The 25,345-nt window shown below is 36.7% G+C and overlaps 2 protein-coding genes across 7 annotated transcripts in view; one reads left to right on the top strand and one right to left on the bottom strand.

Annotated features, from left to right (window-relative positions):
* Nucleotides 1-11,120, top strand: part of HPGDS (hematopoietic prostaglandin D synthase) — a 31,397-nt gene extending 20,277 nt beyond the window's left edge. Inside the window, exons 5-6 of the mRNA XM_060654636.2 lie at nucleotides 3,781-3,879; nucleotides 8,258-11,120. Of these exons, the coding sequence (XP_060510619.1) occupies nucleotides 3,781-3,879; nucleotides 8,258-8,422 (264 nt within the window). The 3' untranslated portion in view covers nucleotides 8,423-11,120. The remainder of the gene's footprint in view (nucleotides 1-3,780; nucleotides 3,880-8,257) is intronic.
* Nucleotides 11,121-12,795: 1,675 nt separating this feature from the next.
* Nucleotides 12,796-25,345, bottom strand: part of SMARCAD1 (SNF2 related chromatin remodeling ATPase with DExD box 1) — a 78,511-nt gene continuing 65,961 nt past the window's right edge. For all 6 annotated transcript variants that reach the window (XM_078445875.1, XM_078445876.2, XM_081795555.1 and 3 more), the window contains exons 18-24: nucleotides 25,143-25,260; nucleotides 24,706-24,827; nucleotides 21,772-21,960; nucleotides 20,810-20,928; nucleotides 19,715-19,897; nucleotides 18,662-18,771; nucleotides 12,796-14,146 (exon numbers count right to left, since the gene is read on the bottom strand). In XM_078445875.1, coding sequence (XP_078302001.1) covers nucleotides 14,085-14,146; nucleotides 18,662-18,771; nucleotides 19,715-19,897; nucleotides 20,810-20,928; nucleotides 21,772-21,960; nucleotides 24,706-24,827; nucleotides 25,143-25,260 — 903 coding nt within the window. In that variant the 3' untranslated portion in view covers nucleotides 12,796-14,084. The remainder of the gene's footprint in view (nucleotides 14,147-18,661; nucleotides 18,772-19,714; nucleotides 19,898-20,809; nucleotides 20,929-21,771; nucleotides 21,961-24,705; nucleotides 24,828-25,142; nucleotides 25,261-25,345) is intronic.

Genomic DNA, 25,345 nt, shown 5'->3' with positions numbered 1-25,345 from the left:
ATTCTCCATTACAGCCCCCTAGTGGTGTCCTGTAGGGCCTCATTACAATCGTATTTTAAAATATATTTGCTTGTTTGTCTCCTCCAGTAGAACACCCATGAGGGTAGTAATTATGTCCATGCTACTCACTCATGTCCCCACACCTAGCACTGCACCTCTCACTTAGCTGGCACTGCATATGTGATGCATGAGAGACAACAAGAGCTGAACTTCTCAAACACCACGTGCGGGTGTGGCTCCAGCCCCTTCACACACGTGGTCTCAGCCAGTCCCCCCAATCCACCCGTGAGATAAGTGCTTTCTATCACCATGCTCACTCTGCACATGAAGAAACTAAGAGAGTGGTTATGGAGTTGCCTCATCACCTGTGCATCCTTTCTTTTAAATTAGTGACTAACACCCAGGGCCTCCCTTAGGGAGAAACTATGATGTTCATTTTTCCAGATGGAGAAACTGAGGTTCATGTAGCATAAGTAACTTGTATATGGTTATTTAGCTAGTAAATAGTACACAAGGAATTCAAATCCCAGCCACTCGGACTCAGACTTCATGTTCTCAACCGCTGGTTTTAATGCCAGCAGCTGGTCACTATGTATGTCTTATCGCTTATGGTCTGTATCCAAAAGTTACAGCATGGAATGACAGTCTTATCAATTTGCTTAAACATATTTATGCTAAATACAACTTACTTAACTAGGAACTTCTGATTTCAATAGAGATATTGGGAACATAAAAGTATTCACATTTCATGATTCCTTGACATGAATGTAATGGCTGCCTAACCAGCACAAAGTTTAAAATAAAAGCTCAGCTTTGATTTATAGCAATTACCTTCAGGCTCTGGAGTCACACTGCCAGGCTTGAATTCTGATTCCCTTCTTACTAGTTGTCACATAACTGCCTATCAATAGTTCAAATTCTTTGTCTGTAAAGTAGGGATACCACAGAATCTACTTTGAAGTGTGTTGGCAGGATTAATGAAAAGTTAGCATGAGTACCTATGACAAGGTAGCAAGTGTTTTGAAAAATATTAGATATTATAATTATTCTACGATATATAATTAATAGTGCTTATATAGTTCATTGCTTATTGTTTTTCCTTTTGTCAGACATGGCCGTCTATATTTAACACATCCTTATAAGTGCAGAGACAAGTAGATACATAATCTCCAATTTAGAGAAATGTATCTAAAACTTTTCCTTCGATGTGCTAAATACCCCACTGATTGGTAATCTATCAATCGATGGGCTTGTTCTTCTCCATTTCTCTATTTTGTACTCTTCTGTGGCCGAGGCTCCATAATAGAAGCTAACTCCCAGAGCAAAATATTCTTTGGATGTTTATGATTAGAGTAACCTACCTTTGTATTAGAATAACCATGCTCTTACATACCTTCTAGCTAAAAAAACAAAATTCACAGGACATAATCCAAGTTTATAAATAAATCATATGAAAGGAGGACATGTTACAGAAATATTGCAGTTGGCTACATACCATCTGATTAATAAGCAGGATCTGGCTAGTACATAATGAACTGGCCACAGTTCCAGTATATTCCATTGCCTAGTCTCCCAGCAGTAGGTTGCACTGCTGCCACCTTGTGGTCAGGTACCATTTTCAAGAGCAGAATATTGATACAGTGAAGATGGATGGACAGTGAAAATAGCCCTGTTGCTGTATGAGCCCTAAAGATCTGTCAAACACACATAATTATAAATGTTACAGTATTGGTTGCTAAAAAATTCCACTTCCAACTTCTAAAAAATTAAATTTAGAAGGCAAAATATGTTTCTGGACATTGGTCACCCTGAGAATCCTCGAATTTACCACTGGTGTTTCCCTGGTTATTCAACATATCTCTTTCAGTTTCCCCCTAAAGAATGGGAACAGGAAGATGAAAGATGAGGAGGATTGAAGGAATGCCAGTGGCCCATTTCCAATACTAAATGATTGAGGAAGTGTGGATTTAAAGATAAATGCTTTGGAGAAATAGAATTCCTCTAAAAGTCATCTGATAGAATACTATAGCAATCAGTTCTCAGGTTCAAAAACCTCCTGACTTACAATGCTCTGGAGGAAGAAGGAAATTTCTGAGTCTACCAAGTGGCTATCTAGGGTTTATCAGGATATACATTTTTAAAAGTACACATCTGGAAAAAAGGATGTGTAATGAAATTTCATCTTCTTTGTGTTATTTTAGCGAGTATTCTTCAAAATGATTCTTAAATACTAATAATTATGCTGGTTATAATTTACATGTCATTCGAGGAGATGAATCACTGAGATGATTCACCAAACATATAAAGAGAACCTGCACTAAAAGATTCTTTTAGTGCAGAGAAAAGATTTTTATTTGGCATTGCATATGCACAAGCATCAGTGTACCTGACCTTAAGTTGTGGAAAATGCACATTAGAAGAAGGAACAAAATTGTGCAGATGAGAATACAAAAGTTTTGGAAACCCGTCCAGCAGCTACATCCTGTTCCATTTGACTCCTTCCCATTTCTAGCTATTCTAGGAGAGTCAAGTTGGCCATAAATACCTTTCCAACTGATGCTGAGCTGGGCTGGGCTCTGGGAGGTGCCACATGGATCTGGGTCCATTACTTCTCAGCTTGCACATGATGTGTAAGAGGCAGAACTCACACTGTTTTATTGTAAACTATGAACATATTAGCGATAGAGAGAGAACCTTATGAATGAAGGTAGCATAGAACAGTGGAAAAAATAAAAAGGCAAAATAATGACAAACTTCCCATGTTTCATTTATAAAATCTGACCAATGTATGTAGATATGTAATGATGCTTTTGCAAACTGTGCTCTACAAACCTAAGGCATTATGTTACAGTAATCTCTATTACCTAGCAGTTATAATAATAACAAAGGAAATCGGCAAGTTGGTGAGGGAGTTAATCCACTACCTGACCTGTCTTAATAAAGGCTGGATTTTATTATACATCATTTATCATTATTAGCAAATAACATATGTACACACATATTTTATAATATTTTTGAGATTGACTTACATTTCATATCCAAGATACACACCAGCCAGAATTTTCATATATAAACGAATACTTCTTACCAAGAAAGAGGCCATGGTCTCTTCTAAGAACATTTGGTTTGTAATGTTAGCTTACATAATATATCAAAAGAGTGCACCTAGATGATGGTTTTGTAGATGATATTCAAGGCAGACAAGGCTCATACTAAGGCACCATGTCAAGCCAACAAGAAAAAACGCATAAAAGCCCGAGAGCATAATGATTTATTATAGATTACTTCTGTTAAGTGCAATGGGGAAATAAAAGACTGCCAAACAAAAGGAACCTAGCCTTACAAACTAAAATTCATTTCTTTAGCCTCAGTTACGTCATTTCACTTCAAAAAGAGTGAGCCTAAGAAAAAAGATTAATTTTAAAAATGTAAAAACATAATGGAATCGTTTTTTCTCAGTAAAAATTAAGATAAAAATCATGAAAAGTTTTTGTGGGTGAAATATTTAGTCATCATATACAAAGAAGCTGTAAGAACTGGTGACAGTTATTTTTTAATCCATGAGTAACAAAGGGATGACTAAGTATAAAGAATCAGACCCCAATCTCCGTGTCACACATTTGAAAACAGCAACCACCCCCACCAACAACATGTAAGCTACTTCTCTTCCTTTCTCAACTCATACGGGAGAATAAATATGGAAAAATCTACTTCCTCTTCCAATCATATTATTTATTTTTCTGCCTATTATCCTTAAAGTGAGCTTTTTCTCTCTCCTAGGATCAGATGTTTAATGAGCTTCTTACATATGATGGACCTCATCTTCTGCAAGATTTGGACACATACTTAGGGGAAAAAGAGTGGCTCATTGGTAACTCTGTGAGTACCTTTTACATCATAAAAAAAAAAAAAAAAACGCAAGCACACACACACCCAACCAAAAACTTACAAAGAGTCATTGAGAAAAAAAAAAGTTACCCATCGGGAGAGAGTAGGTTAGAGAGCTGGAAAAGCTAAACTTCTCTGAATAAATTTTTTTAGTGGACTTAACTTTGAAAGCATCCACTAAAATATTTTACATAATTACATAAAAACAACAAAAATATTTTAAAAAGCTAACACTGCAAAGTAAAAGCAAAGTGAAACAAATAAACCTGTGTCAAATTGATGCATGAAGTGTGTAAAGAACCTAAGTATTTTATTAGTGAGGTAGAACTGTTTTAAGAAATATCACAGTAAAACACAGTAATTTGACGATACATCTTATTATAAATATTCTCTCAGGACAAAAAATAGAAATTGTACACCGTTGTTAGTAGGGGCATACCTCGGAGATATTGTGGGATCGGTTCCGGACCACTGCAACAATGCGAATATCACATCAAATGAATTTTTTGGTTTCCCTGTATACAGTTATGTTTACACTATACTGTAATCTGCTAAGCATGCAATGGTATTGTCTAAAACAAAACAAAACAATATACATATCTTAATTAAAAAATACTTTGTTGCGGGGCGCCTGGGTGGCTCAGTCCGTTAAACACCAGACTTCAGCTCAGGTCATGATCACATAGTTCGTGGGTTTGAGCTCTGTGTCGGGCTCTGTGCTGACAGCTCAGAGCCTGGAGCCTGCTTCAGATTCTGTGTCTCCGTCTCTCTCTGGCCCTCCCCCACTCACACTCTGTCTCTCTCTCTCAAAAATGAATAAACATTAAAAAATTTAAAAAAATACTTTGTTGCTAAAAAAACGTTAACCATCATCTGAGCTTTCAGCACCTTGCAATCACTGATCACAGACACCATAATAATGAAAAAGCTTGCAATGTTGCAGGAGTTACCAAAATGTGACACAGAGACACAAAGTGAGAAAATGCTCTTGGAAAAAATAGTACAAAATAGATTTCCTCAACACAGGTTTGCCACAAACCTTTGTAAAAAACACAGTTTATGTGGGGCTCCTAGGTCTCAGTCGGTTAAGCGTCCAACTCTTGATTTTGGCTCAGGTCATGATCTCACAGTTCATGAATTTGAGCCCCATGCTGGGCTCTGCACTGACAGTGTGGAACCTGCTTGGGATTCTCTCTCTGCCCCTCCCCCACTCACACAAATACACACACACACGCACACACACCCCTCTCTCTGTCTCTTAAACAATAAAAAAACCCCTCAGTATCTGCAACATGCAATAAAGCAAAGTACAGTAAAGTGAGTGTTCTTGTAATTATATTGGTGGTGGTACTGGGTATAGTCATATTGTTTTCTTCTAATATTAGTATATCGTATTTTGGGGTTAAGCAATACAAAAATATGTAGATGTCACTGAGAACCAGGACCTTCAGTGTGGGAGAAAGAAGATAGAGATGTCAGATCCGTGAAGCTGAGTAAACATCCTATTCCTGAAAGTGAACTATATCTGAAGTCATGATGAACTTTATCTCAGGGTAAAGAAAAAAGCATGTTGTATCCCTTTTTCTGGACACAATGACCAATCCAATTGTCCTGGGCACCTGCAGGACCCAGATTTTGGGTCTAAGTATTAAAGGATTTAATATTAAACATTAAAAGGAATGAGGAGTTCTTGGAGAAATAGCTCATTCTCAATTCGGGCAGGGAAACGTATGAGACGAGCTGGGAATACCTCATCACACCGGAAGCAAATGAATTATCAAAGACAACGGGGGTTGTGTCACAAGGACTCAAAAGTTAACTTGAAGAGGCTTCCAGTGGCCAAAGATGGGACAATTCAAGCTTCACTAAGAATATTACTGGCAGTGGATTGAAACAAATCAAAAGGAAGACATGATGGCAACTACCACCACAACCAAACACAAACATGTACATGTAAACCCCCAAACCAAATAGAGCTTCATTGGTTACTTTTAGATGATGCGGAGTCAAATTATTGTTCTGAAAACGGTCTTTAAAAGGTTGGGGGGTTTGAATAAAGAATTTACCTTGCCTTTCCTATGCCAATTGCACCTCAAGATAACAAAAATCGATGGGCCAAGTTTGTCTTCATCAAAGTATTCCAGTTAGTAAGTAAAAAGGGGGATTAAAACAAACTGTTACCATTTTCCAACCCCTGATAATTGGAATGGACCTAGGCATTGACTAATAATAATTGTTAATGTCACAAAAAGTGAGACAACCAGATATTACAGCCCTACTACTGACAGAGGAGCACAGTGGCACCTATAAAGTACTATGGACAAAAACTCAGATCTAAATACGATTCAGGTACTGGGGTAGGTTGGGGTCCTTCAAGGAGACTACATTCTAGGAGACAAGATACAGATTGCTTTTCACAGCACTCTGGTGACTTAGTCTGGTCACAGTGTGTTGAATCCTTCTGGGTGACACAGAAGCAAGCTTGTCGCATCTTTATTCTCAACTTGCAACTCACCACATGCCTCTTCATTTCCTCCCATGGACTCCCCAGTAGACTTTCCTATAATGTTCCTCTCCCTGCCCTATTGAATGAACACTTTCTAAAGACTTAAAATGTACTCCCCTTGTTTTCTCTTAAAACTCTTCGGTAAACTACCTCCTGACCCCATCTCTTAGCACTCTCTCCCTTCCTCACAGTGTTCCACACACACTCGTGTTTTGTTTGTTCCTCAGACACAAATCTCACTTCCACCTAAGAGCCTTTACGCTTGCTGGCCCCTCGGCCTAGAATGCTTCATTTCCGGCATGTTTCCTGTCTGGGTCCTATCCCATGTAAGCCTGGCTTAAATGTCACCTGCTAAAGGTCTTCCCTCCATGACCACCTGAAAGTCCTTCACTTTTTCTTCACTGTCCCTATCAGTTACCTGTTTGTCTTCCTGCTTCTTAAATGAAAGCTGCATCCGGGAAAGGGCTTGCAGCACATTTTGCTTTCCAGCCCATCACAGCACCTAAACCCACGCATCACACACAATAGGTACTCCATAAATATTTGTTGGCTGAACTCTGAATCCTCTAACCCATAAAACTCTCCTGGCTGACAGGGTTTTAGTATCCATGTTCGCAAAACACTAGAATTAGCGTTATTAAATTCCATACAAAAAGAAAACTAAGGATAGTCCATGTTTAAACTTCACTTTTTGACATTCATCTGGAGCGAAAGTAATGTCAGCCGGATTAATTTCTAGTCACAAAAGGGCAGGGCGGGGGAAGTGTACAAAGAAAAAGTGTACAAGGGTATGACCAGGCTGCCATCACTCTAAGGGTTCCACTAATGCTCAGGTACCCATTGTGTCTTTTGATGTGATGCAATATAATGTGTTAGTGAAAAATATTTAACTTGCAACTATGAACTCTCTAGGGATAACGTGTACTCTATCCCTTCATACTCTGCAGAGTAAAGGAACAAGGTCAACAACAGGACAAAATAATCACACAAATCCTGAAGATAGGACATTATTCGGGACTAGTGTGAACTCTTCAGTAAAAGGGAGTTAAGTGGCATAACCAGATGAAATGCATGTCCTGAAATGGGTCTGCTTTGTCCTGTAAGGGACATTTTTGAAAGAGATGAAAAGTATTGATTGGGTATAAGATAAAGATGTATTGTCACAGAGAGGTGGAAAGTGAATCAAGTTACAAGAATATGTACTGTAAAATCTCCTTTTGTGTTTTTCATAAAGTTTTTCTTTTGAGAGATAGAGAAAGAGAGCGTGAACAGGGAGGGGCAGAGAGAGGGAGAGAGAACTGTAGCAGGCTCTGCACTGTCAGCCCAGAGCCTGACAAGGAGCAGAACTCAACAACTGTGAGATCATGGCCTGAGCTGAAACCAAGAATCGGACTCTTAACCCCACGGAGCCATGTAGGTGCCCCTGTAAGATCTCATTTTAGAAGGAGCACACACACACAAATATCTTATACCCAGAGGTGTTAATATTAGCAACCTCTAAGTATTGGGAGTATAGCGTTATCTGTTATTTTCTATCATATACTCATTCCACTTTCATAGTAAAAGAGAACTTTAAATTGAAAAGAAACTTTTTGTTGTTGTTGTTTATTTTTGATAGAGAAAGAGCAGAGAAGCAGGGAAAGGGCAGAGAGAGAGAGAGCGAGACAGAGAATCCGAAGTGGGCTCTGTGCTGACAGCAGAGAGCCTGATGCGGTTCTCAAACTCATGAACCATGAGATCATGACCTGAGTTGAAGTCAGACACTTTAATTGACTGAGCCACACAGGTGCCCCCAAAAGAAACTATTTTTGATTTAAGAAGCCATGCCTTTTATGTTCAAATGGCAATTTTTGTTTCAACTAGGTAACTTGGGCAGATTTCTACTGGGAAATTTGCAGCACCACGCTTTTGGTCTTTAAACCTGACTTGCTGGATAACCATCCTAGATTGGTAACATTAAGGAAGAAAGTTCAAGCCATTCCTGCCATCGCTGACTGGATACAACGAAGGCCCCAAACCAAACTCTAGGTGACGTGTGCTACCTCCAAGCTTTACTGACTTCACAGCATCGCTTCCATCAGATAAGCTACAGCAGCCATGTAACCCACACACTCCCCTCCCCAGCTCCATCAAGACTTTCACTCTTTCCATATTCTGCTTAAGCAAACAAACAAGGAAAAAAAGAGCATTGGCGGTGGGGGTGGGGTGGGGGGGGAGAGCATTTAGTTTCCAGTATCCATTTTTTTTTTTTTTTCTTTTCCCCAGAATAACTTCACATCATTTACAACTGAGAAAGAAGAGTTTACAATCCAGGCAGGGCTCACTTTGCATCAGTTTCAACAAGCATTGGATTTCAGTCACAATGGTTAAGTAACACATTTCCCAAACAAATGGGTTGGACTTCTGCTGTAATTGCATAAGGTATTAAGTTTGCTGCTAACTCTTCAGTCCACAAATCACTATGTAGGTAACAGATACGTCTCATGAGTAACCACCTATCATATCACTGCTCTCAAAGTCTGTTAGTGACTGGTCACTGCACATCTGTTATTCATGTACAGACAGCAAAGGGTGTAGTTGCATTGCCTGCTTGTTTCTCAGTGATAAACTCACTCAAAAGTTTTTAAAAAGTGGATAATTTAGGGGCGCCTGGGTGGCGCAGTCGGTTAAGCGTCCGACTTCAGCCAGGTCACGATCTCGCGGTCCGTGAGTTCGAGCCCCGCGTCAGGCTCTGGGCTGACGGCTCGGAGCCTGGAGCCTGTTTCCGATTCTGTGTCTCCCTCTCTCTCTGACCCTCCCCCGTTCATGCTCTGTCTCTCTCTGTCCCAAAAATAAATAAAAAACGTTGAAAAAAAAATTAAAAAAAAACAGTGGATAATTTATAAAGGGAGCTCATCAACAAAGATGTAAGTACAGTAAAGAAAGGAAAAGTGACAATGCTGGAGCCAAATTCAAATTGCACATAAATGGAAAGAGCGGTTACAAAACGGACAATAGAACTGAATGGGCGCCTCTTGGGTGATATATACATGGTCAATAAGTATATGAAAAGATGCTCAACATCATGTCACCAGGGAAAGGCAAATGAAAACAAGGAGATATCACTACCTACCTGTTAGAATGGCAAAAATTCAAAACACTGACAACACCAAATGCTGGCGAGGATGTAAAGCAAAATGAACTTTTATTCACTGCTGACAGGAATGCGAGATGGTAAAGACAACTTAGAATTTGAGTTTCTTACAAAACTAAACCTATTCTTACCATATGATACAGCGATTACACTTTTTGGTCCTTTCCCAAAGGCGTTGAGAACTTAGGTGCATGCAAAAACTTGCTCATGGATGTTTGTGGCAGCTTTATTGGTAACTGCCAAAATTTGGACGCAACCAAAATGCCCTTTGATAGTGAGTTGGATAAGTGAACCATGGCACAACCAAACAAGGGATTATTCAGCACTAAAAAGAAGTGAGCTATCAAGCCATGAAAAGACACAGAGGAAATCTAAGTGCAGATTACTAAGTGAAAGAAGCCAATGTGAAAAGGCTACTGTATGATTCCAGCTATAGGACATTCTGATTCCAACTACAGGCAAAACTGTGGAGCCTGTGATGGTGCAGGGCTAAGGAGGAGGGAAGGTTGAAAAGATGGAATATAATTTTTAGACAGTAAAACTATTCTGTATACTATAATGAATTTGTTAAACTCACAGGATATACAAAACGGAGAGCAATCCCTGATGCAATAGACTTTGGGTGATTATCTTGTGTCAATGTAGGTTCACTGATTGTAACAAATGTACCACTCTGGAATGGGGGTGTTGATGAAAGTGGGGGGGGGGGGAGGGAAGGAGAAGGGATATATGGGAAATCTCTACTTACTGTTCAATTTTGCTGTGAACCTAAAGCTCATCTAGAAAATAAAGCCTATTAAAAAAGAAAAAAGAGCAGGCATAGTTTTCAGGAAACTGAAAATGCAATAAAATTTTGGAAGGTGATACAAATTCAGAATTATAATTTGCCAAGGTATAAAAAGAATGCTGTCTTGTAATCATACAAGAAAGTATTATTACTATTCTTGATAACGTTTTTTACAAAAGTAATTTTATCAATGTTTCTTTTACTACTAAAATTAATTTTTTCATTTACCTACACATTTATAACCAACAATGTTTTTAATGTGCTGAGAAAAAAGTTTTAAAGTCATAGAACAACGGTCTTCTCCAATGACTACGATTCTTTTGTACAATCTCAACTTGGCAGTCATTTTTATGGCCCCATGCTACCATGGAAAGCAAGAACCACCCATATAAACAAGTGATTTCTAAACAAGTTTTAGAAATCTTGCAAGGAAACATGGATTATCCCTCAGCCAATTTTAAACCATAATTATAGCACTGGAATATATTTCAGTTCAATTTACATGTTAATATTATTAATATTGGCTTGTCTAATCTTAGCATTATCATGTTATATATAGAAACAGACCAATGAAATAGATGGCCTTATACTTGAAATGCAGGACAGGGGAAGAAGAACATGGTTGAAAAGCCAGAAATGAGGAGAGAGTGTAAGGGAATAAAAAGGAAAGGAATGTTCGGCCAAGTATGATCTTGTTTTAAGGTGCTTCTTTCATCACAACAATGTTCTATGAAATAGGAGAAAAGATGTTAAATGCTTTATACATTAAGAATTATACATAAAAACAAAGTGCATTTCCCAAATAACTTGCTTCTTTGAATCACTTTTTTTTTTAAAGCGTTATTTCTTTTGAGAGAGAGTGCCCATGGGAAGGGCAGAGAGAGAGGAAGAGAGGGAGAATCCTAAGCAGGCTCTGCATGGTCAGTGTGGAGCCTGACGCAGGGCTTGAACCCACAAACCATGAGATCATCCAAAATCAAGACTCAAGACACTCAACTGGCTGAGCCACCCAGGCACCCTGGGTCACATTTTCTTATCACTAGTGGCTGTTAATAAATAATAACATGTTGGTTTTAAGTGAATCTCATTGCAAAGTACTCTATCCTCTTATCAAGGCAATCTAAAGAAAAAAAATTATCTTTTGCAAAAGAATTTAAATTGATACTCTAGATAATGAAGGTAGTAACTTTTCTTCCCTCTTATGCATGTTCGTTTTCTGCCATAAAATTACATTCTGACAAGCCTTAATTAAAATAGAATTTAGGAAAAAGTGAGAAAAGTGAGAAATACAATGCTTACCTAAAATTATAATAATTCAAAATAAGATAATCAATTTGTTTACACAAATCATAATTCAACTATAAAATGCAACCACAGCAGGTTTCATAAGTAAATATTTCAATCATAGCATCATCATTAACCTTTAGGTCACCATTTTTCACTGAAGGACATTCCATTATCCCATCCTGTCCCCAAGTTAAATGGCTCCTAGGTGAGTGAGCAAGTATGAGAGAATATGAATGAATCAAAGTTGCATACTGTAATCAGACAAAAACACATTTTGGGAAGAAAAGAATCGTAAGAATCATTTCCTTAATTATGGACATTTAAGTGTCTGGCTCAGGGTCAAGTAAATGAAAACCAAATCTCCTGATACTCCAATCTAACCACTATACAGTAATACCAACAATCAGAAACAACAGTAATGTTGTGACAAAAATATCTCCTGGTATAAAGTTACATGTCTCTGGATCAGGAACACAGTTATGAACACACATAAGGCATATGTTTCCTACCTCTTTGTAAGTTGCATTAAAAAATAAAAGTTGCTTCAGTTGGTCAAGATAATATTCCAATAACTATGGCTTCACATGCCCTTTACTGATAATGGATTATGATGTTCACTGACATCAGTCCAATGAACACACTGATGGGAATACATCCTAAGTAATAAATTTCAGTTTATTGAGAAACAGACAATATTAAGCACATATGATCTCATTTGTGCTCCATATTATATTTTTAAGGGTAAAGGGAGAGTTAGAAACTATTAAAAAGGGTGTGAAAATACAACTTATGTTCACGAATGCTTTTATTAAAGATATTATGGATTTAACAGCAAATGAAACAGCCGATCACTAAAGACATATTAACACAGAAAACTTATGAGAAATCCATTTTGAGAGATTTTTAAAAGGTAGTATTTCCAACAATCTAAGTGATTTGGGTCCTGCGATGTAGGAGGTAGTAATAATATTTGCAGATTCCTTCTAGCCCCATTATACTAAAATATACTGAATATACTCAATATACCTTCAAGATTGGGTAAACCTACTCAGTCGTGAGTTTCAGAGTCTATAATATCTGAAGACTGCTTTGAGAGCTTCAATACTCTTCTAACTCCAGAGGACTATATTACCTTAGCATCTTAGCAAGTGAGGATGCCTTGAAAAGTATAATCTCCAATAATTACCAAGTCTGTGATTTATAAATAAGTTTATTTATAATGATATTTACATAATAAAAACAAAACACATGAAACTCACAAGTTATACAAAGAAACTGATGTATAATAAAAACAGCAAGATAGACTGACAGGCAAAATTTTAAAGAAAGATTTAATAAAGAGTTAAATATCAAATAGACAACTTTACTTCTTCTAAATTTCACTTTGTCACCCACACTGAATTGGAATTGAACAATGGCTCTCTCTTCAGGAGGTCCTGTACTGGAAATTCTGGAAACTGAGAAGTTATATTTTGAGAAGTGTTTAACGTTAATGACCTATTTCCATGCAGTACCTATCGCTGCCTTAATATGAAGTCACGTTCAGTCTGCTTTGAAGTGAAATAGCCTGCTAATCTGTTCTGCCAGGCTAGACAAATGTTACCCACATTTTGCTGATACGTGGAGACGTGGCAGGAATAAACTACTATTTAGAGAGTAAAGAGAACTGGAGCAGAAGTGACTGGGCAACAGTTTCAAGAGAAGCAAAAGCCAGGAGAGGGAAATCAATGAAAACATGCACAAGAATAGGCAGAGTAATAAGCACAATTAGTGCGGTTGGGAAATGAACAGAAGGAATTAATCCAAGGAGCAAGATAAGGGCTTCTTCAGTTACTATTCACTGGAAAACAACTTAGTGCCTAGCCAAACAAATTTGTTTTAACAGAAGTACTTGGAAGGACCTGGGGGTGTTAGTATATGGAATGCCACCTTTAAATTCAGGTTGAGTTCTTGTTGACAGTGGTGAACATCTGCTTCAAATAGCAATAAAATGAAAGCTATATAATCTATACAGCTGCATCCTTTAAACTAACAAAAAAAGAACTTCAAAGGAGACAAGAAAAACAAGACATAAGCATTGTCAAATAAGGCACATGTAAAAATCTACACACATTATCCAGTGAAAGACAATATATATATATTTGGAGGTAGAAATAATTACAAAAATACTGACATTTCTAAAGCATTAGCATATTTGTTACAAACAATCACCAACTAATCCCCATTCAGAAAACTGTTTTGTAAAATGATTATTCAACATCTTCAGGACTACATTATTTGTGGCTTTTTGTTTGAAATTTCACATGTGAGCATCTGGAGAATTCAGTTAGTGGCAAAAAAGTTGTCCATACTATGAGAAATGTAATATGGAAATTATAAAAAGTTATAAATGTTCATAAACCCCATGGTCATCATAATGTAAATGTCCTTGAGTGCACCAAGTTGATATTTCCTCATCAATTAGGAATTCACAATTCTTAACTTCACAGGCCCATTGACGTTTTTAGTAATGTGGCTATATCTGCTGGCATACTCCCTTCATCACCTGCAGGTCAGAAAGCGGCATTAAAAGTTTCATAAGAATATTTTATGAAATGTATTTTCTCTGATTCTAACTTTGGTGAATGCCTAATTGTTTTTCAAGGCCCCGTTTGTCTCAGTGTCACTCCTTGTTTAAAAACCTTCACAAAGCCCTATGTGTATTTAAGGCTACTTCCTCTGTGCTAACGTTCATGCCAGTACAGCCATCTATAGGCTAGGCTTCTGATTTCACATAAGTAATATCTAAAGATACACAGATATTAATCTAGATGACATTCTATTCATACAGTACACAGTATTTTCTCCTCAGGTTATTTGGTGAAAACCTTCATGTAACAAACTGAAGAGTAGAAACAAAGACAACCAAACAGAATCATCCATCAACACCCTTATTTTCAGTACAAAGATACAATCACTGACTTAAGACTTAAAACTGGCACATCTAAACAAAATAGTGAATATGGCATACCAGCTGAAGACTAAAGTGACCATAACTATAAATAACCCTTTCCCAATGTTTTCCCCATATTAAATGAGATTCCAGTATCTAGACACTTACCCAGTTAGTATTCAGGATTTTCTACAGTGGGAAAACATCTTGTGTCAAGGTGGTGTAGAATCTAGTTATCCTTGATTAATTCAATGAGTCACTCAGACTGTTTTTAGATGAACTGATTTATTAGTTTATAGGGACAATGGTATAGCTGTTTTTAGATGAACTGATTAAAGTGACAATGGTATACAACTATTTGTAGATTTTTAGCAATGGATAATTTTAGAAATCAGATATGGCTAAAATGCAGCAAAACTAATCACTTTTCTCTCTCTGTTACACATACACACTCTAGTTATAATCTAAAATTATGAGAGTACTTTTCCCTACTCTTCTCCTTTTAGTAAAAAACATATGCACAGAAAGAAAAACTATTCCATAAACTATCAGGGAGCTCACTGACACCCTTGCTTTGAAACGCATCCACAGACTTAACAATAGCCCATGAAATCTAAATTGAAACTGGTCCCAAATTAAGTGAGCCAAGTAAATAATCAGATCCAGAAGACAGTAAGACAACAAAGTTACAAACATATAAGACAAGACTGTAGAAAATTCAGTATTCTAGGAATTCAGGAAGAGGTAGAAAAAAGCAAAGGGTGAGGAAACTCTTCTAAATTTGAAGATACTAATGATATAATGCAATAAAATGCAATGTACAAACTTTGGATCCTTTTTTTGTTTTTTAAGCCTATAAGAGACTTTAAGGGGATAAGTGGGAAAAATCCAGATATGGGCAATATATGATAAAATTTGGAAATTACTGTTAATTTTTTTGGATGTATAATGGTACTGTGGCAACTGAGAGGAAATGCTGAAATACTCAGAATGAAGTGTCAAGTCTATAACTGACTGTAATGGTTCATGAGTAAAAGAAGCCAGATGAAGCAAAATGTTTACAACTGTTAAAATCACTTATACTATGCTTTCAACATTTTTGCATGAAAATTTCCATAATAAAAGTTTTAAAAGGTAGAAAATTTATTAATATAATCACATTAAGAGGTTAAAGAAAAATCACACACACCCCAAAACCATAATTCTTATTCTAAAGCAGGGGTTCTCTGACTTTAGTTTGGATCAGAAACTCCAACCAGATTATTGAGTTCCAGTCCCAATTTCTGACTGAGTAGGGCTGGAGTTAGGCTTAGGAATTTGTGTTTCAAACTGGCAATTTTGCAGGTGATGCTGCTGTGGGTCCAGGGGCACTGCACTCTGAGAATCACTAAGGCAAGCTCTAGAAATACAAAAATCTGACAAGCATTTCTGAGAGGAATCATGGTACTTAATCTTTCATAGTTTCATGGGAAGAGGGGCATACAGATTGTTAACATAAAGCATGGACACAATTATAAATATATTTTTTGTTTACAGTGGAAAAGAACCTTACTGTGAGAGATGAAAAGAAGGGTACATGTACTCTCATTAGGTCAGTGTCAAATTATTTAAATGAAATCAGAAGCAAAATCATAGTTTAGAGAGTAAAGACATTATTGTATCTTTAGCCTACCAAATAAAACACATACTGGGAAAAATGGATACACAAATAGCTAAAGTTCTTTCTTGTTAAAACAAGACAAAGGAAAATTTCCTACAGAAACGAAGAGTGATAATGGGGGAATGATTCTTTAATTCTGAACATCTTAAAGCTAACAGCCTAAAAGCATAGCTGAAATAAGTTGCTATTTTTTTTTTTATTTTTAAAAACAATTTTTTTTTTTCTTTAATGTTTATTTATTTTTGAGACAGAGAGAGACAGAGCATGAACAGGGGAGGGTCAGAGAGAGAGGGAGACACAGAATCTGAAACAGGCTCCAGGCTCTGAGCTGTCAGCACAGAGCCTGATGCGGGGCTCGAACTCACAGACCGTGAGACCATGACCTGAGCCGAAGTCGGCCGCCCAACCGACTGAGCCACCCAGGCGCCCCAATAAGTTGCTATTTTAACAAATACTTGATGTGAAAACACAGGTACAATTTTAGACTAAACAAATTTATGTAAATATAAACAATTTACATGAATTATGACTAGACAAGACCGAAAACACACTGGTCTCACCTGAAATACAATTAAAATGCTATTAAAAAAAAAAGAAAGAAAGTCCAGGGTACCATACAAAAGAGAACGAACAGAAGAAAAAGACAACAGTGGAGAGAAAGCTGTCAAATTTTGGAAGATGAAGAGCAAATGGAAGAATGGAAGCTGACTTTAGCAAAACAGACAAAGCAAAAACTTAAGTGTGTGCAGGTGGGAAATGCAGGAAGGTTACTTCACATTCACAATCCTTTCCTTGCCTCTCAAAGCTCAAGAACATGGAGGTACTACATGGCTTCTAAAAGATGGGGAATATACAGAGCTAAAACAGGTTGCAGAATAGGACACCTAAAGCCTGTGCAACAGAGCCAGCCATATACAAATGAAGGTTTATTCTTTGGAAAGTTTGAATCCGAAGAATGCTGGACGTGGGGACAGTAGAAGACTGGAACAGCTTCTCCTTTGCTGTAAGAATGCAGTCAGTAGGCTTACTGCATCTGCCACCATCCTCATTTCATAAAAGATTGGAAAGTATGTTTCTGGGGAAATGAACTAGCTCATGAGAAGCAACCTGTATACTTAAAGATAGTTGGGAGTCCAACAATCAAACTGCTGAAACCTCAATTAACTAACTATGATGGTTCTACTTAAAGACTTCTCGTTAGAATAAAATCTACATATCTGGGTATGTGCTAACACTACTAAATGAGAATATTTAATTGTTTTCCTAAATTTGAAAAGATGCCCTAAGAAAACAATCAGGAAAAAATGCTGCCCTGCGGAATCTTGTCTTATGCATTCACTCTATTGCTTTTGCTACATAATCTGAAATCAGCAAGTTTCCACCTCCACGCAAAGCCCAGTGATTAACTGTTTAGGTTATAATCATCACGGTTACTTCTTACTCAAACTTGCTCTAATGCGTGCCCCCCCCCCCCCAACCTGAAGCACCTGGAAATAAATACTACACAGGAAGGAGACATAGTAATTCATCATATGGCTTTCTCGCTCTTAAAACAGATTAAAATATACTGAACTCTTATAATACAGAGTGCCCAGCAAAATACTGGGACATAGTAAATATTCAATGGAAGTTTGCTGAACTGAAATAAACTGTGATCAATATTAGTAATATCCTTATTAGAATGATAAAATAGCTTACATCCAATTAAATTTAGGTAAGATGTAAATGACTGCATGCTAACTTGTGTTAAAGAAAGAATACACAGACTTATTTACTTCTATCTACCTAAAAAAAGTGGTCACATGCTTTTTAAAAAGGACAATATGTCACTTTTATGGGGAAACTGGATGACAGAGTAGGAAGGAGTCTTGTTTGCCATTTTGTATCTTTTGAATCTTGAATTATGTGAATGTATTATCTTTTCAAAACTTTAAAATTATTCTTTTCAAAAAGGTCAAGTGAAGAAGGGCTCCCCTTAGAGGGTTCTTTGTAGTACCCAACAAACTTCAGTCTGAAATTACTAAATTTTGGGGGCTGTGGGGGAAGAAGAATCTTATTGCACTATAGTTCAGTAAGTAATTACCAGTCAAAATGAAATGTAAATGTTACAGTTCTTAATAAATTAATATTATGTCAGGCATTTTAAATCTTTGGGTTCATATATATTACTTATATAGTAAGTGTATCATAAAACTGTGGATAAAATTACAGATCTAATTTTATTTGGGGGATATCTTGGTGTCAAGAGAGAAGGGATGGAAGAGACAGAATTTCCCAAAATCAAACACTTATATCAGTTCTGGTGAAATAATCTTAGTTATTGTAATACTTCTGAAATGAGTATGCTTATCGTCTACCACGCCATCCCTATACTGTATGCCAGGTAAGGATTCAGGCCATTTTTGCTAATTCCTTGCTACTGCTATTTTTCATACAAATACCGAAGTTTCTGCTTACAAACAACTTACCTTCATCTACTGTGGTCATATCTTGTTCTAGTTTCAATTTCTGTTGGTTAATTTTTAGCATGGATTCTTCAATTGTCCCTTGGCTTATTAATTTTATAACTAGTACTTCTCTAAAGAAAATAGAAGATATGTCCATTGGTTACTTAATATAAAATTTGAATATATATAAACTATACAAAACATCTTAGAGGTAAGAATAATGTGAAGATTGCTTAATAAATAGATCCCTAACTTTAAATTTCCTTTTATTCATATTACGTGGGATTAACATTTTCTGAGCGTGTAACTTCTAAACATCCTTTCTTATTGATCCAAGAAGACAGAAAGATATCTGTACTCCAAAAATTACTAGTAAAACTTATTTCAACAAACAGTCTGGGTTCAGAGAGATATTCCATTTTAAAAAGGAACATGCTTTGCTCATCAGGTTCCAATAAATAATTCAGTACAAAAAGTAAGGAAGTATAGAAAAGTAAAAAGATTACACAGGAAGTTTTAGTCCCATAATAGGCACTGATAAATATTTGGTTCATAAATGATTTTATCAATGTCTTTTGGAAACATATACTCCACAGAGAAAATAATGATTACTGGCTACTCACATCTGACAGCAGAGTTGAATTACAGGTATTTTCACCTCCAATGTCAAAATGATCCTTCACCTAAAATATCTACAACTCAGATAATGTGCTTCCTAAAGGATAATAGAGTAGCAACAGTATATATATTATTACGTCTATCTGGCTCTTAAAGGGTCTAACAAAAAAAGCCTTTTCAGTTACTAATATTTTTCAAATGAGCTGAACCATTGATAGTATTTTGTTTTCATCAAAATTGGGGTGGGGTGCGAGGTTATTTTAACTACTAGAAAGTGAATACATGACATAGTGAGATATGTCATATTCAGCGTTGCTGGTATGAAAGCTATCAGCAGCCAGGCTTTGCCGAAAATAAAAAAAAACTGAAGCAGAATACTGACAGACTATATTCTACTCTTCTATACAAATTAAACAGGCATTTGGTTAAAACTAAATTTCAATTCAAAACACTTACTTAGTCTGGCCTACTCTATGGCATCTATCTTCTGCTTGCTTGTCATTGTAAGGGTTACAGTCAATATCATGAAGTATAACAACATTTGCTGAAGTCAGATTTATTCCTAGGCCACCAGCTTTTGTTGACAGCAGAAATACGAAGATATCCATATCGGTATTAAACTCGTCAATTAGATGAATCCTGTCAGATAAATATATTAGGCTAAATTTCATTAAAATGTACACAATTAAAATTGAAAACAATCACACTACATGGAAAAAAACCGTGAAGATGTAAATACATGCTCCTGGCACTAAAGCACTTTTCCTGCAGTTATTTTACTGAAAGACCTTCTCGATTCACTAACTTCTTTTCCATACCATGTATCTTCCTACTAACTCTCACTTTAATTCAACTATTCAGGTTTGAGTAATCCTAATGGATTATTTTCTCCTTTGTTTAATGACTTCTGGCTTATCTAAATTTTGTGTATGGCTTTTCAATCTCTGGCCTTCGTCAGCTTTAGTCTTCTCAGAAATCTGTCAGCAGCTGCTCTTGATACTTTTGAACCAAGGATCTCAAGATCAAACTAGCAGGGTGTTTGTTCTCTTTTAGGATGACTTCTATCTTTAATGCAGGGAAAAAAAAAACCTGGCTGATAAAAAGCAAACCAAAAGTAATAATGAAGTGTAAACATACTATTAAAAACATTCTTTTTTTGTTTTGAAGACAATCTTTCTAATCTCTGGGTATTAAAAAAATAAACAACCAAACTTACTCAATTACTGTTAAAATACAAAAAGCCCAAGGTTTTAAAACAATCTTGGTTTAATGTAAGGTGCTTCAAGGCTTTGAATGAGTTTTAAAGGGGAAAAAACACTTTAAGGTACACAGTTCCAATTAGGTACTGAAATATATTTCTATGCAATTCAGATCAAAAACTTAAAAAAGGAAAATTTCCTTATCTTAACACAATGATTTCAAATAACCACATGAAAGACTCAAAGTAAGACAATTCAAATGCTCTATACACATTTAAAATTCTAGCATTTACTCTTATTTGAAGGTGAAGAGGACAGAGATTTTTCTGAAACTAAAGTGAAGTATACGAACCTTTCAGAAATCTGAGTCTTTCCGTCTAATCTGAGGTACCTATGTTGATGATGTTTTAAGAGAACCTCTAAAATATCCAGCATCATGGTAAATTGGCTAAATAATACAACTCTATCACCCTGTGAAAATACATATATGGATTAGATACATGGAAAAATAAAATGATATAAGCATATAATGATCAACTGCTTCTTTAATAAAAATCAAGTAGTCACAGCTAAGGTAAATTTCTTATTATAGATATAACAAGTTTATATATAAATAAATTATCATAACTTCTGAACTTCAGACTTAAAACATAATTCTTAGTTTTGGTTTTTAAGGACAGTTAATGAAAACAGCTACAAAAGTACTATTTGGATTATGATCTTAAAAATATACACTATTTCGGGGCGCCTGGGTGGCGCAGTCGGTTAAGCGTCCGACTTCAGCCAGGTCACGATCTCGCGGTCTGTGAGTTCGAGCCCCGCGTCAGGCTCTGGGCTGATGGCTCGGAGCCTGGAGCCTGTTTCTGATTCTGTGTCTCCCTCTCTCTCTGCCCCTCCCCCGTTCATGCTCTGTCTCTCTCTGTCCCAAAAATAAATAAAAAACGTTGGAAAAAAAAAAAAATATACACTATTTCACATAGAAACTAGAGTGGTAGTTAACTTCAAAATAATTTAGAGGCAATCATACAAATAACCAATTATGTCATTATGTCATTATGAAATGAAAAGATTACTTTTTAAAAGCAACTCTACTAGCTGCTTTTTTTTTTTTTTTTCCTGAGACTCAACAGAGGAAAAGTAATCAGGAAAACATATCCCCAAATATATCCCCTAAATGGTCAAAGCATTAGTTTCTAGAAAAATGTAGAACAGACACAGGTTACAACTTCAAGAAAGTCAAATCATGTCAGAATTATTTTTAAAAAGTTTATGTAATTGTAAAAATGTAAGAGGAATAGCATTCTTCTTTATTACCTTCTGTTTCAATTCAGACAAGATGCATCCTAAAACTCGGAATTTTCCAGAATCTAAAATCAAGTCCATGTCTAACTGGAAGCTATTAATATGTCGATACTGTTTACAAAGTACATGTAATTCAAAGTCTGTCATAACTTCCATATCTTCAAAGATCAAATCAGGGTTAGCCTCACAATGTGTAGGTTCCTCAAAACAAAACAGAATACACACTTAAAAATGAAGCTAATTTATAATATGATCAGAACACTTGAATAAAATTGTTCACATCTGGTAAAATAGCTAAATATCACATGTCACTACAACCAATTTAGCAAAGGAAAATATACTCATTTTCTAGGTACAATAAAGAAGGGAAAGCCCTTATTGCTTTAGAGATAACATACTGAAATATTCAGAAATGAAATAAGGTCTACAATTTGGTTCAATATAATCCTAAGGAGGGGTCTAGATGAAATGAGAGCAGTGTCATTCCACATAATAACTGTATAAGAAAATGGGTGAAGGTTATATGGGTAGAGGACTTAATTATACAATTCTCTCTACTCTTACATGTTTAAAATTTTCTATAATATATTTAAAATAATATAAACACATTTAAAACAGCAAATAATGACTTTTAACACCAAGATCTATAAAGAAGAACTATGGGTGGGTGCTAAGGGAGAATGAGGCAAAAACAAAGATTAATTAAAACTATAAACAAGGGGCACCTGGGTGGCTCAGTTGGTTAAGCAACCGACTCTTGATTCTGGCCCAGGTCATGATCTCAGGGTTCACGGGATCAAGCCCCACAATGGGCTCTGTGCTGACAGTCTGGAGCTACTTGGGATTCTCTCCTGCCCTCTCTCTCTGTCCCTACCCACCCACCCCCCACCCCATGCATTCTCTCTCTCTAAGTAAATGTACATTAAAAAAAAATAACCTACAGACAAAATATAGTAAAGAAAAAAATGAAGAAAACAAATGAAGAAAACCAATGCACTATCTAGGACATAAAATCTGAGGGATCTTTTTGGTAAAAAAATAAATAAAGAAGTGCATTATGGAAGTCTCGATTAGGAGCTGGCAGATTTTCTAAAAAGGGCCAGACAGTAAATATCTTAGGTAGGCTCTGTAGGCAAAATGATTTGTTTTGCAACTACTCAACTTTGCACTTGTATAGGCATAATGTTGTTTCACTTTATGTGTTTCATAGATAATGTATTTTTTAACAAACTGAAGGTTTGTGGCAACCCTGTGTTGACCAAGTCTATTGATACCATTTTTCTAAGAATATTTGCTCACTTTGTCTCTCTTGTAAGTCTTCAGATATTTCGAATTTTTTCATTACTGTTATATTTGTTATGATGATCAGTGATTACGACTTGCTGAAAGCTCAGATGACAATAGCATTCTTTTAGCAATAAAATATTTTTTAATTAAGGTATGCACACTTTTTTAGACATTATGCTGTAGCACATTTAGTTGACAACAGTACAGTGTAAACGTAACTTATTTTGTTAATTTTTACAAAATTGTTTTTTAACGTTTTTATTTATTTTTGAGAGACATTGAGAGACAGAACATGAGTAGGGGAGGGGCGAATAGAGAGGGAGACAGAGAATCTAAAGCAGGCTGTAGGTTCTGTGCTGTCAGCACAGAGCCCATTGTGGGGCTCGAACTCACCAATCGCAAGATCATGACCTGAGCCGAAGTCGGTCGCTTAACCGACTGAGCCACCCAGACATCCCTAAACATAACTTTTATATTCATGGGGAAACAAAAAAAATTCATCTGCCTTGCTTTATTGTGGTGGTCTGGAATCGAGCCTGCAATATCTCCAAGGTATTGAGGAAGTAGTCACAGACAAAAAAACAGAAACTAAAAGACTTGGTTAAACTTTATTTATAAAAATGGCCCTATGGCCACAGTTTGCTGACTTCTGATACATACTGTCAGTCCTCTTGGGTATTATAGAAGTTCTCCACACTGTCTTTTTAAAAATTATTTTAATGTTTATTTATTTTTGAGAGAGAGACAGAGTGTGAGCGAGGGAAGGGCAGAGAGAGAGAGAGAAACACACACACAGAATCCCAAGCAGGCTTCAGGCTCGGAGTTGTCAGCACAGAGCCCAATGCGGGGCTTGAACTCATGAACTGTGAGAGCATGACCTGAGCCAAAGTTGGATGCCTAACCAACTGAGCCACCCAGGTGCCCCATCTTGACCTTTGTCTTAAAAATAAAAATGCAGGGGCGCCTGGGTGGCTCAGTTGGTTGGGTGGCCGACTTCAGCTCAGGTCATGATCTCACGGCTTGTGAGTTCGAGCCCCGCGTCAGGCTCTGTGCTGACAGCTCAGAGCCTGGAGCCTGCTTCCGATTCTGTGTCTCCCTCTCTCTCTGCCCCTTCCCTGCTTGCTCTCTGTCTCTCTCTCTCAAAAATAATAAACAATAAAAAAAAAAAATGCAGGATGCCTGGGTGGCTCAGCTGGTTAAGCATCCAACTTCGGCTCAGGTCATGATCTCATGGTTTTTGAGTTCAAGCCCTGCACTGGGCTCTCTGCTGTCAGTGCAGAACCTGCTTCGGATCCTCTGTCTCTCCCTCTCTCTGCCCCTTCCCTGTTCATGCTCCCTCTCTAAAATAAACATTAAAAAAAATTTAGGGCACCTGGGTGGCTCAGTTGTTAAGCATCTGACTTCAGCTCAGGTCATGATCTCATGGTTTTTGAGCTCATGCCCTGAATCGGGCAAGCCCCGCTTCTCTCTCTCTCCCTCAGTGTGCCTCATGTGATTCTCTCTCTCTGCCACTTGCTCACTTGCACTCTCTCTCTCAATAAATAAATAAAATACATAAAAATAAACATGCTTTTCTTAAGTATGGGTCAATATGCTCGTTAGGTTTAATTTAACCTTATGTTGCTAAAGCTTAGTGTTAACATAATGTGGAATCCTTACCTTTAGCATAAGCTGAGACATTTCCTTGAGCTTTTCAGCTGTGTAATATTGGCGATGTAATAAAGGATGATTGGCCATTTTTCTCAACTGCATCATTACATTGCACATCTCTGTATTTTTTTCTGTGATCCAAAGAACATGCATTAAACAAAACCCCAAAACCAGGAAACCCACTTTAGATGCTGTTTCTCTCCTCTCTGCCCCTCCCTCACACATGCATGCTCTCATTCTCTCAAAAATAAACATTAAAAACAAAAAAACCCACAAAACCCAAGCTGATGTTTGCTGAAATATACCTCAAAGCAAACAAAAAGTTTATTTCTTCAAATTCTAACTAATTTTTTAAAAATGAGCAAATCCCACCATAACATGACTAAACAAAATGTAGCCCCAGTACAGATTATTTTTCACATGAAATTGTGAAAGTCAGATGATACCCATATTATTGATAGATTTTTTTAATCTGTTGAAAAGACCCAAATAGAGTTGCTCCTGTTTTTCTGACATTGCACACAATTCAATTCGATCTTTCTTGGGAGGTAGCTGCTTGAGAACCTGAGAAAGGAAAACAGTTTAAGCAGATCATTCAAATAAAGAAGAAAACAGATTTTTAAAAAGCAATCATAATAAAAAAATACGC

Source organism: Panthera onca, chromosome B1 (assembly GCF_046562875.1).
Source record: "Panthera onca isolate mPanOnc1 chromosome B1, mPanOnc1 haplotype 2, whole genome shotgun sequence".
Taxonomy (NCBI): Eukaryota; Metazoa; Chordata; class Mammalia; order Carnivora; family Felidae; genus Panthera; species Panthera onca.
The sequence above is the reverse complement of the archived record's forward strand: the minus strand, read 5'-3'. Positions and strand labels throughout refer to the sequence as shown.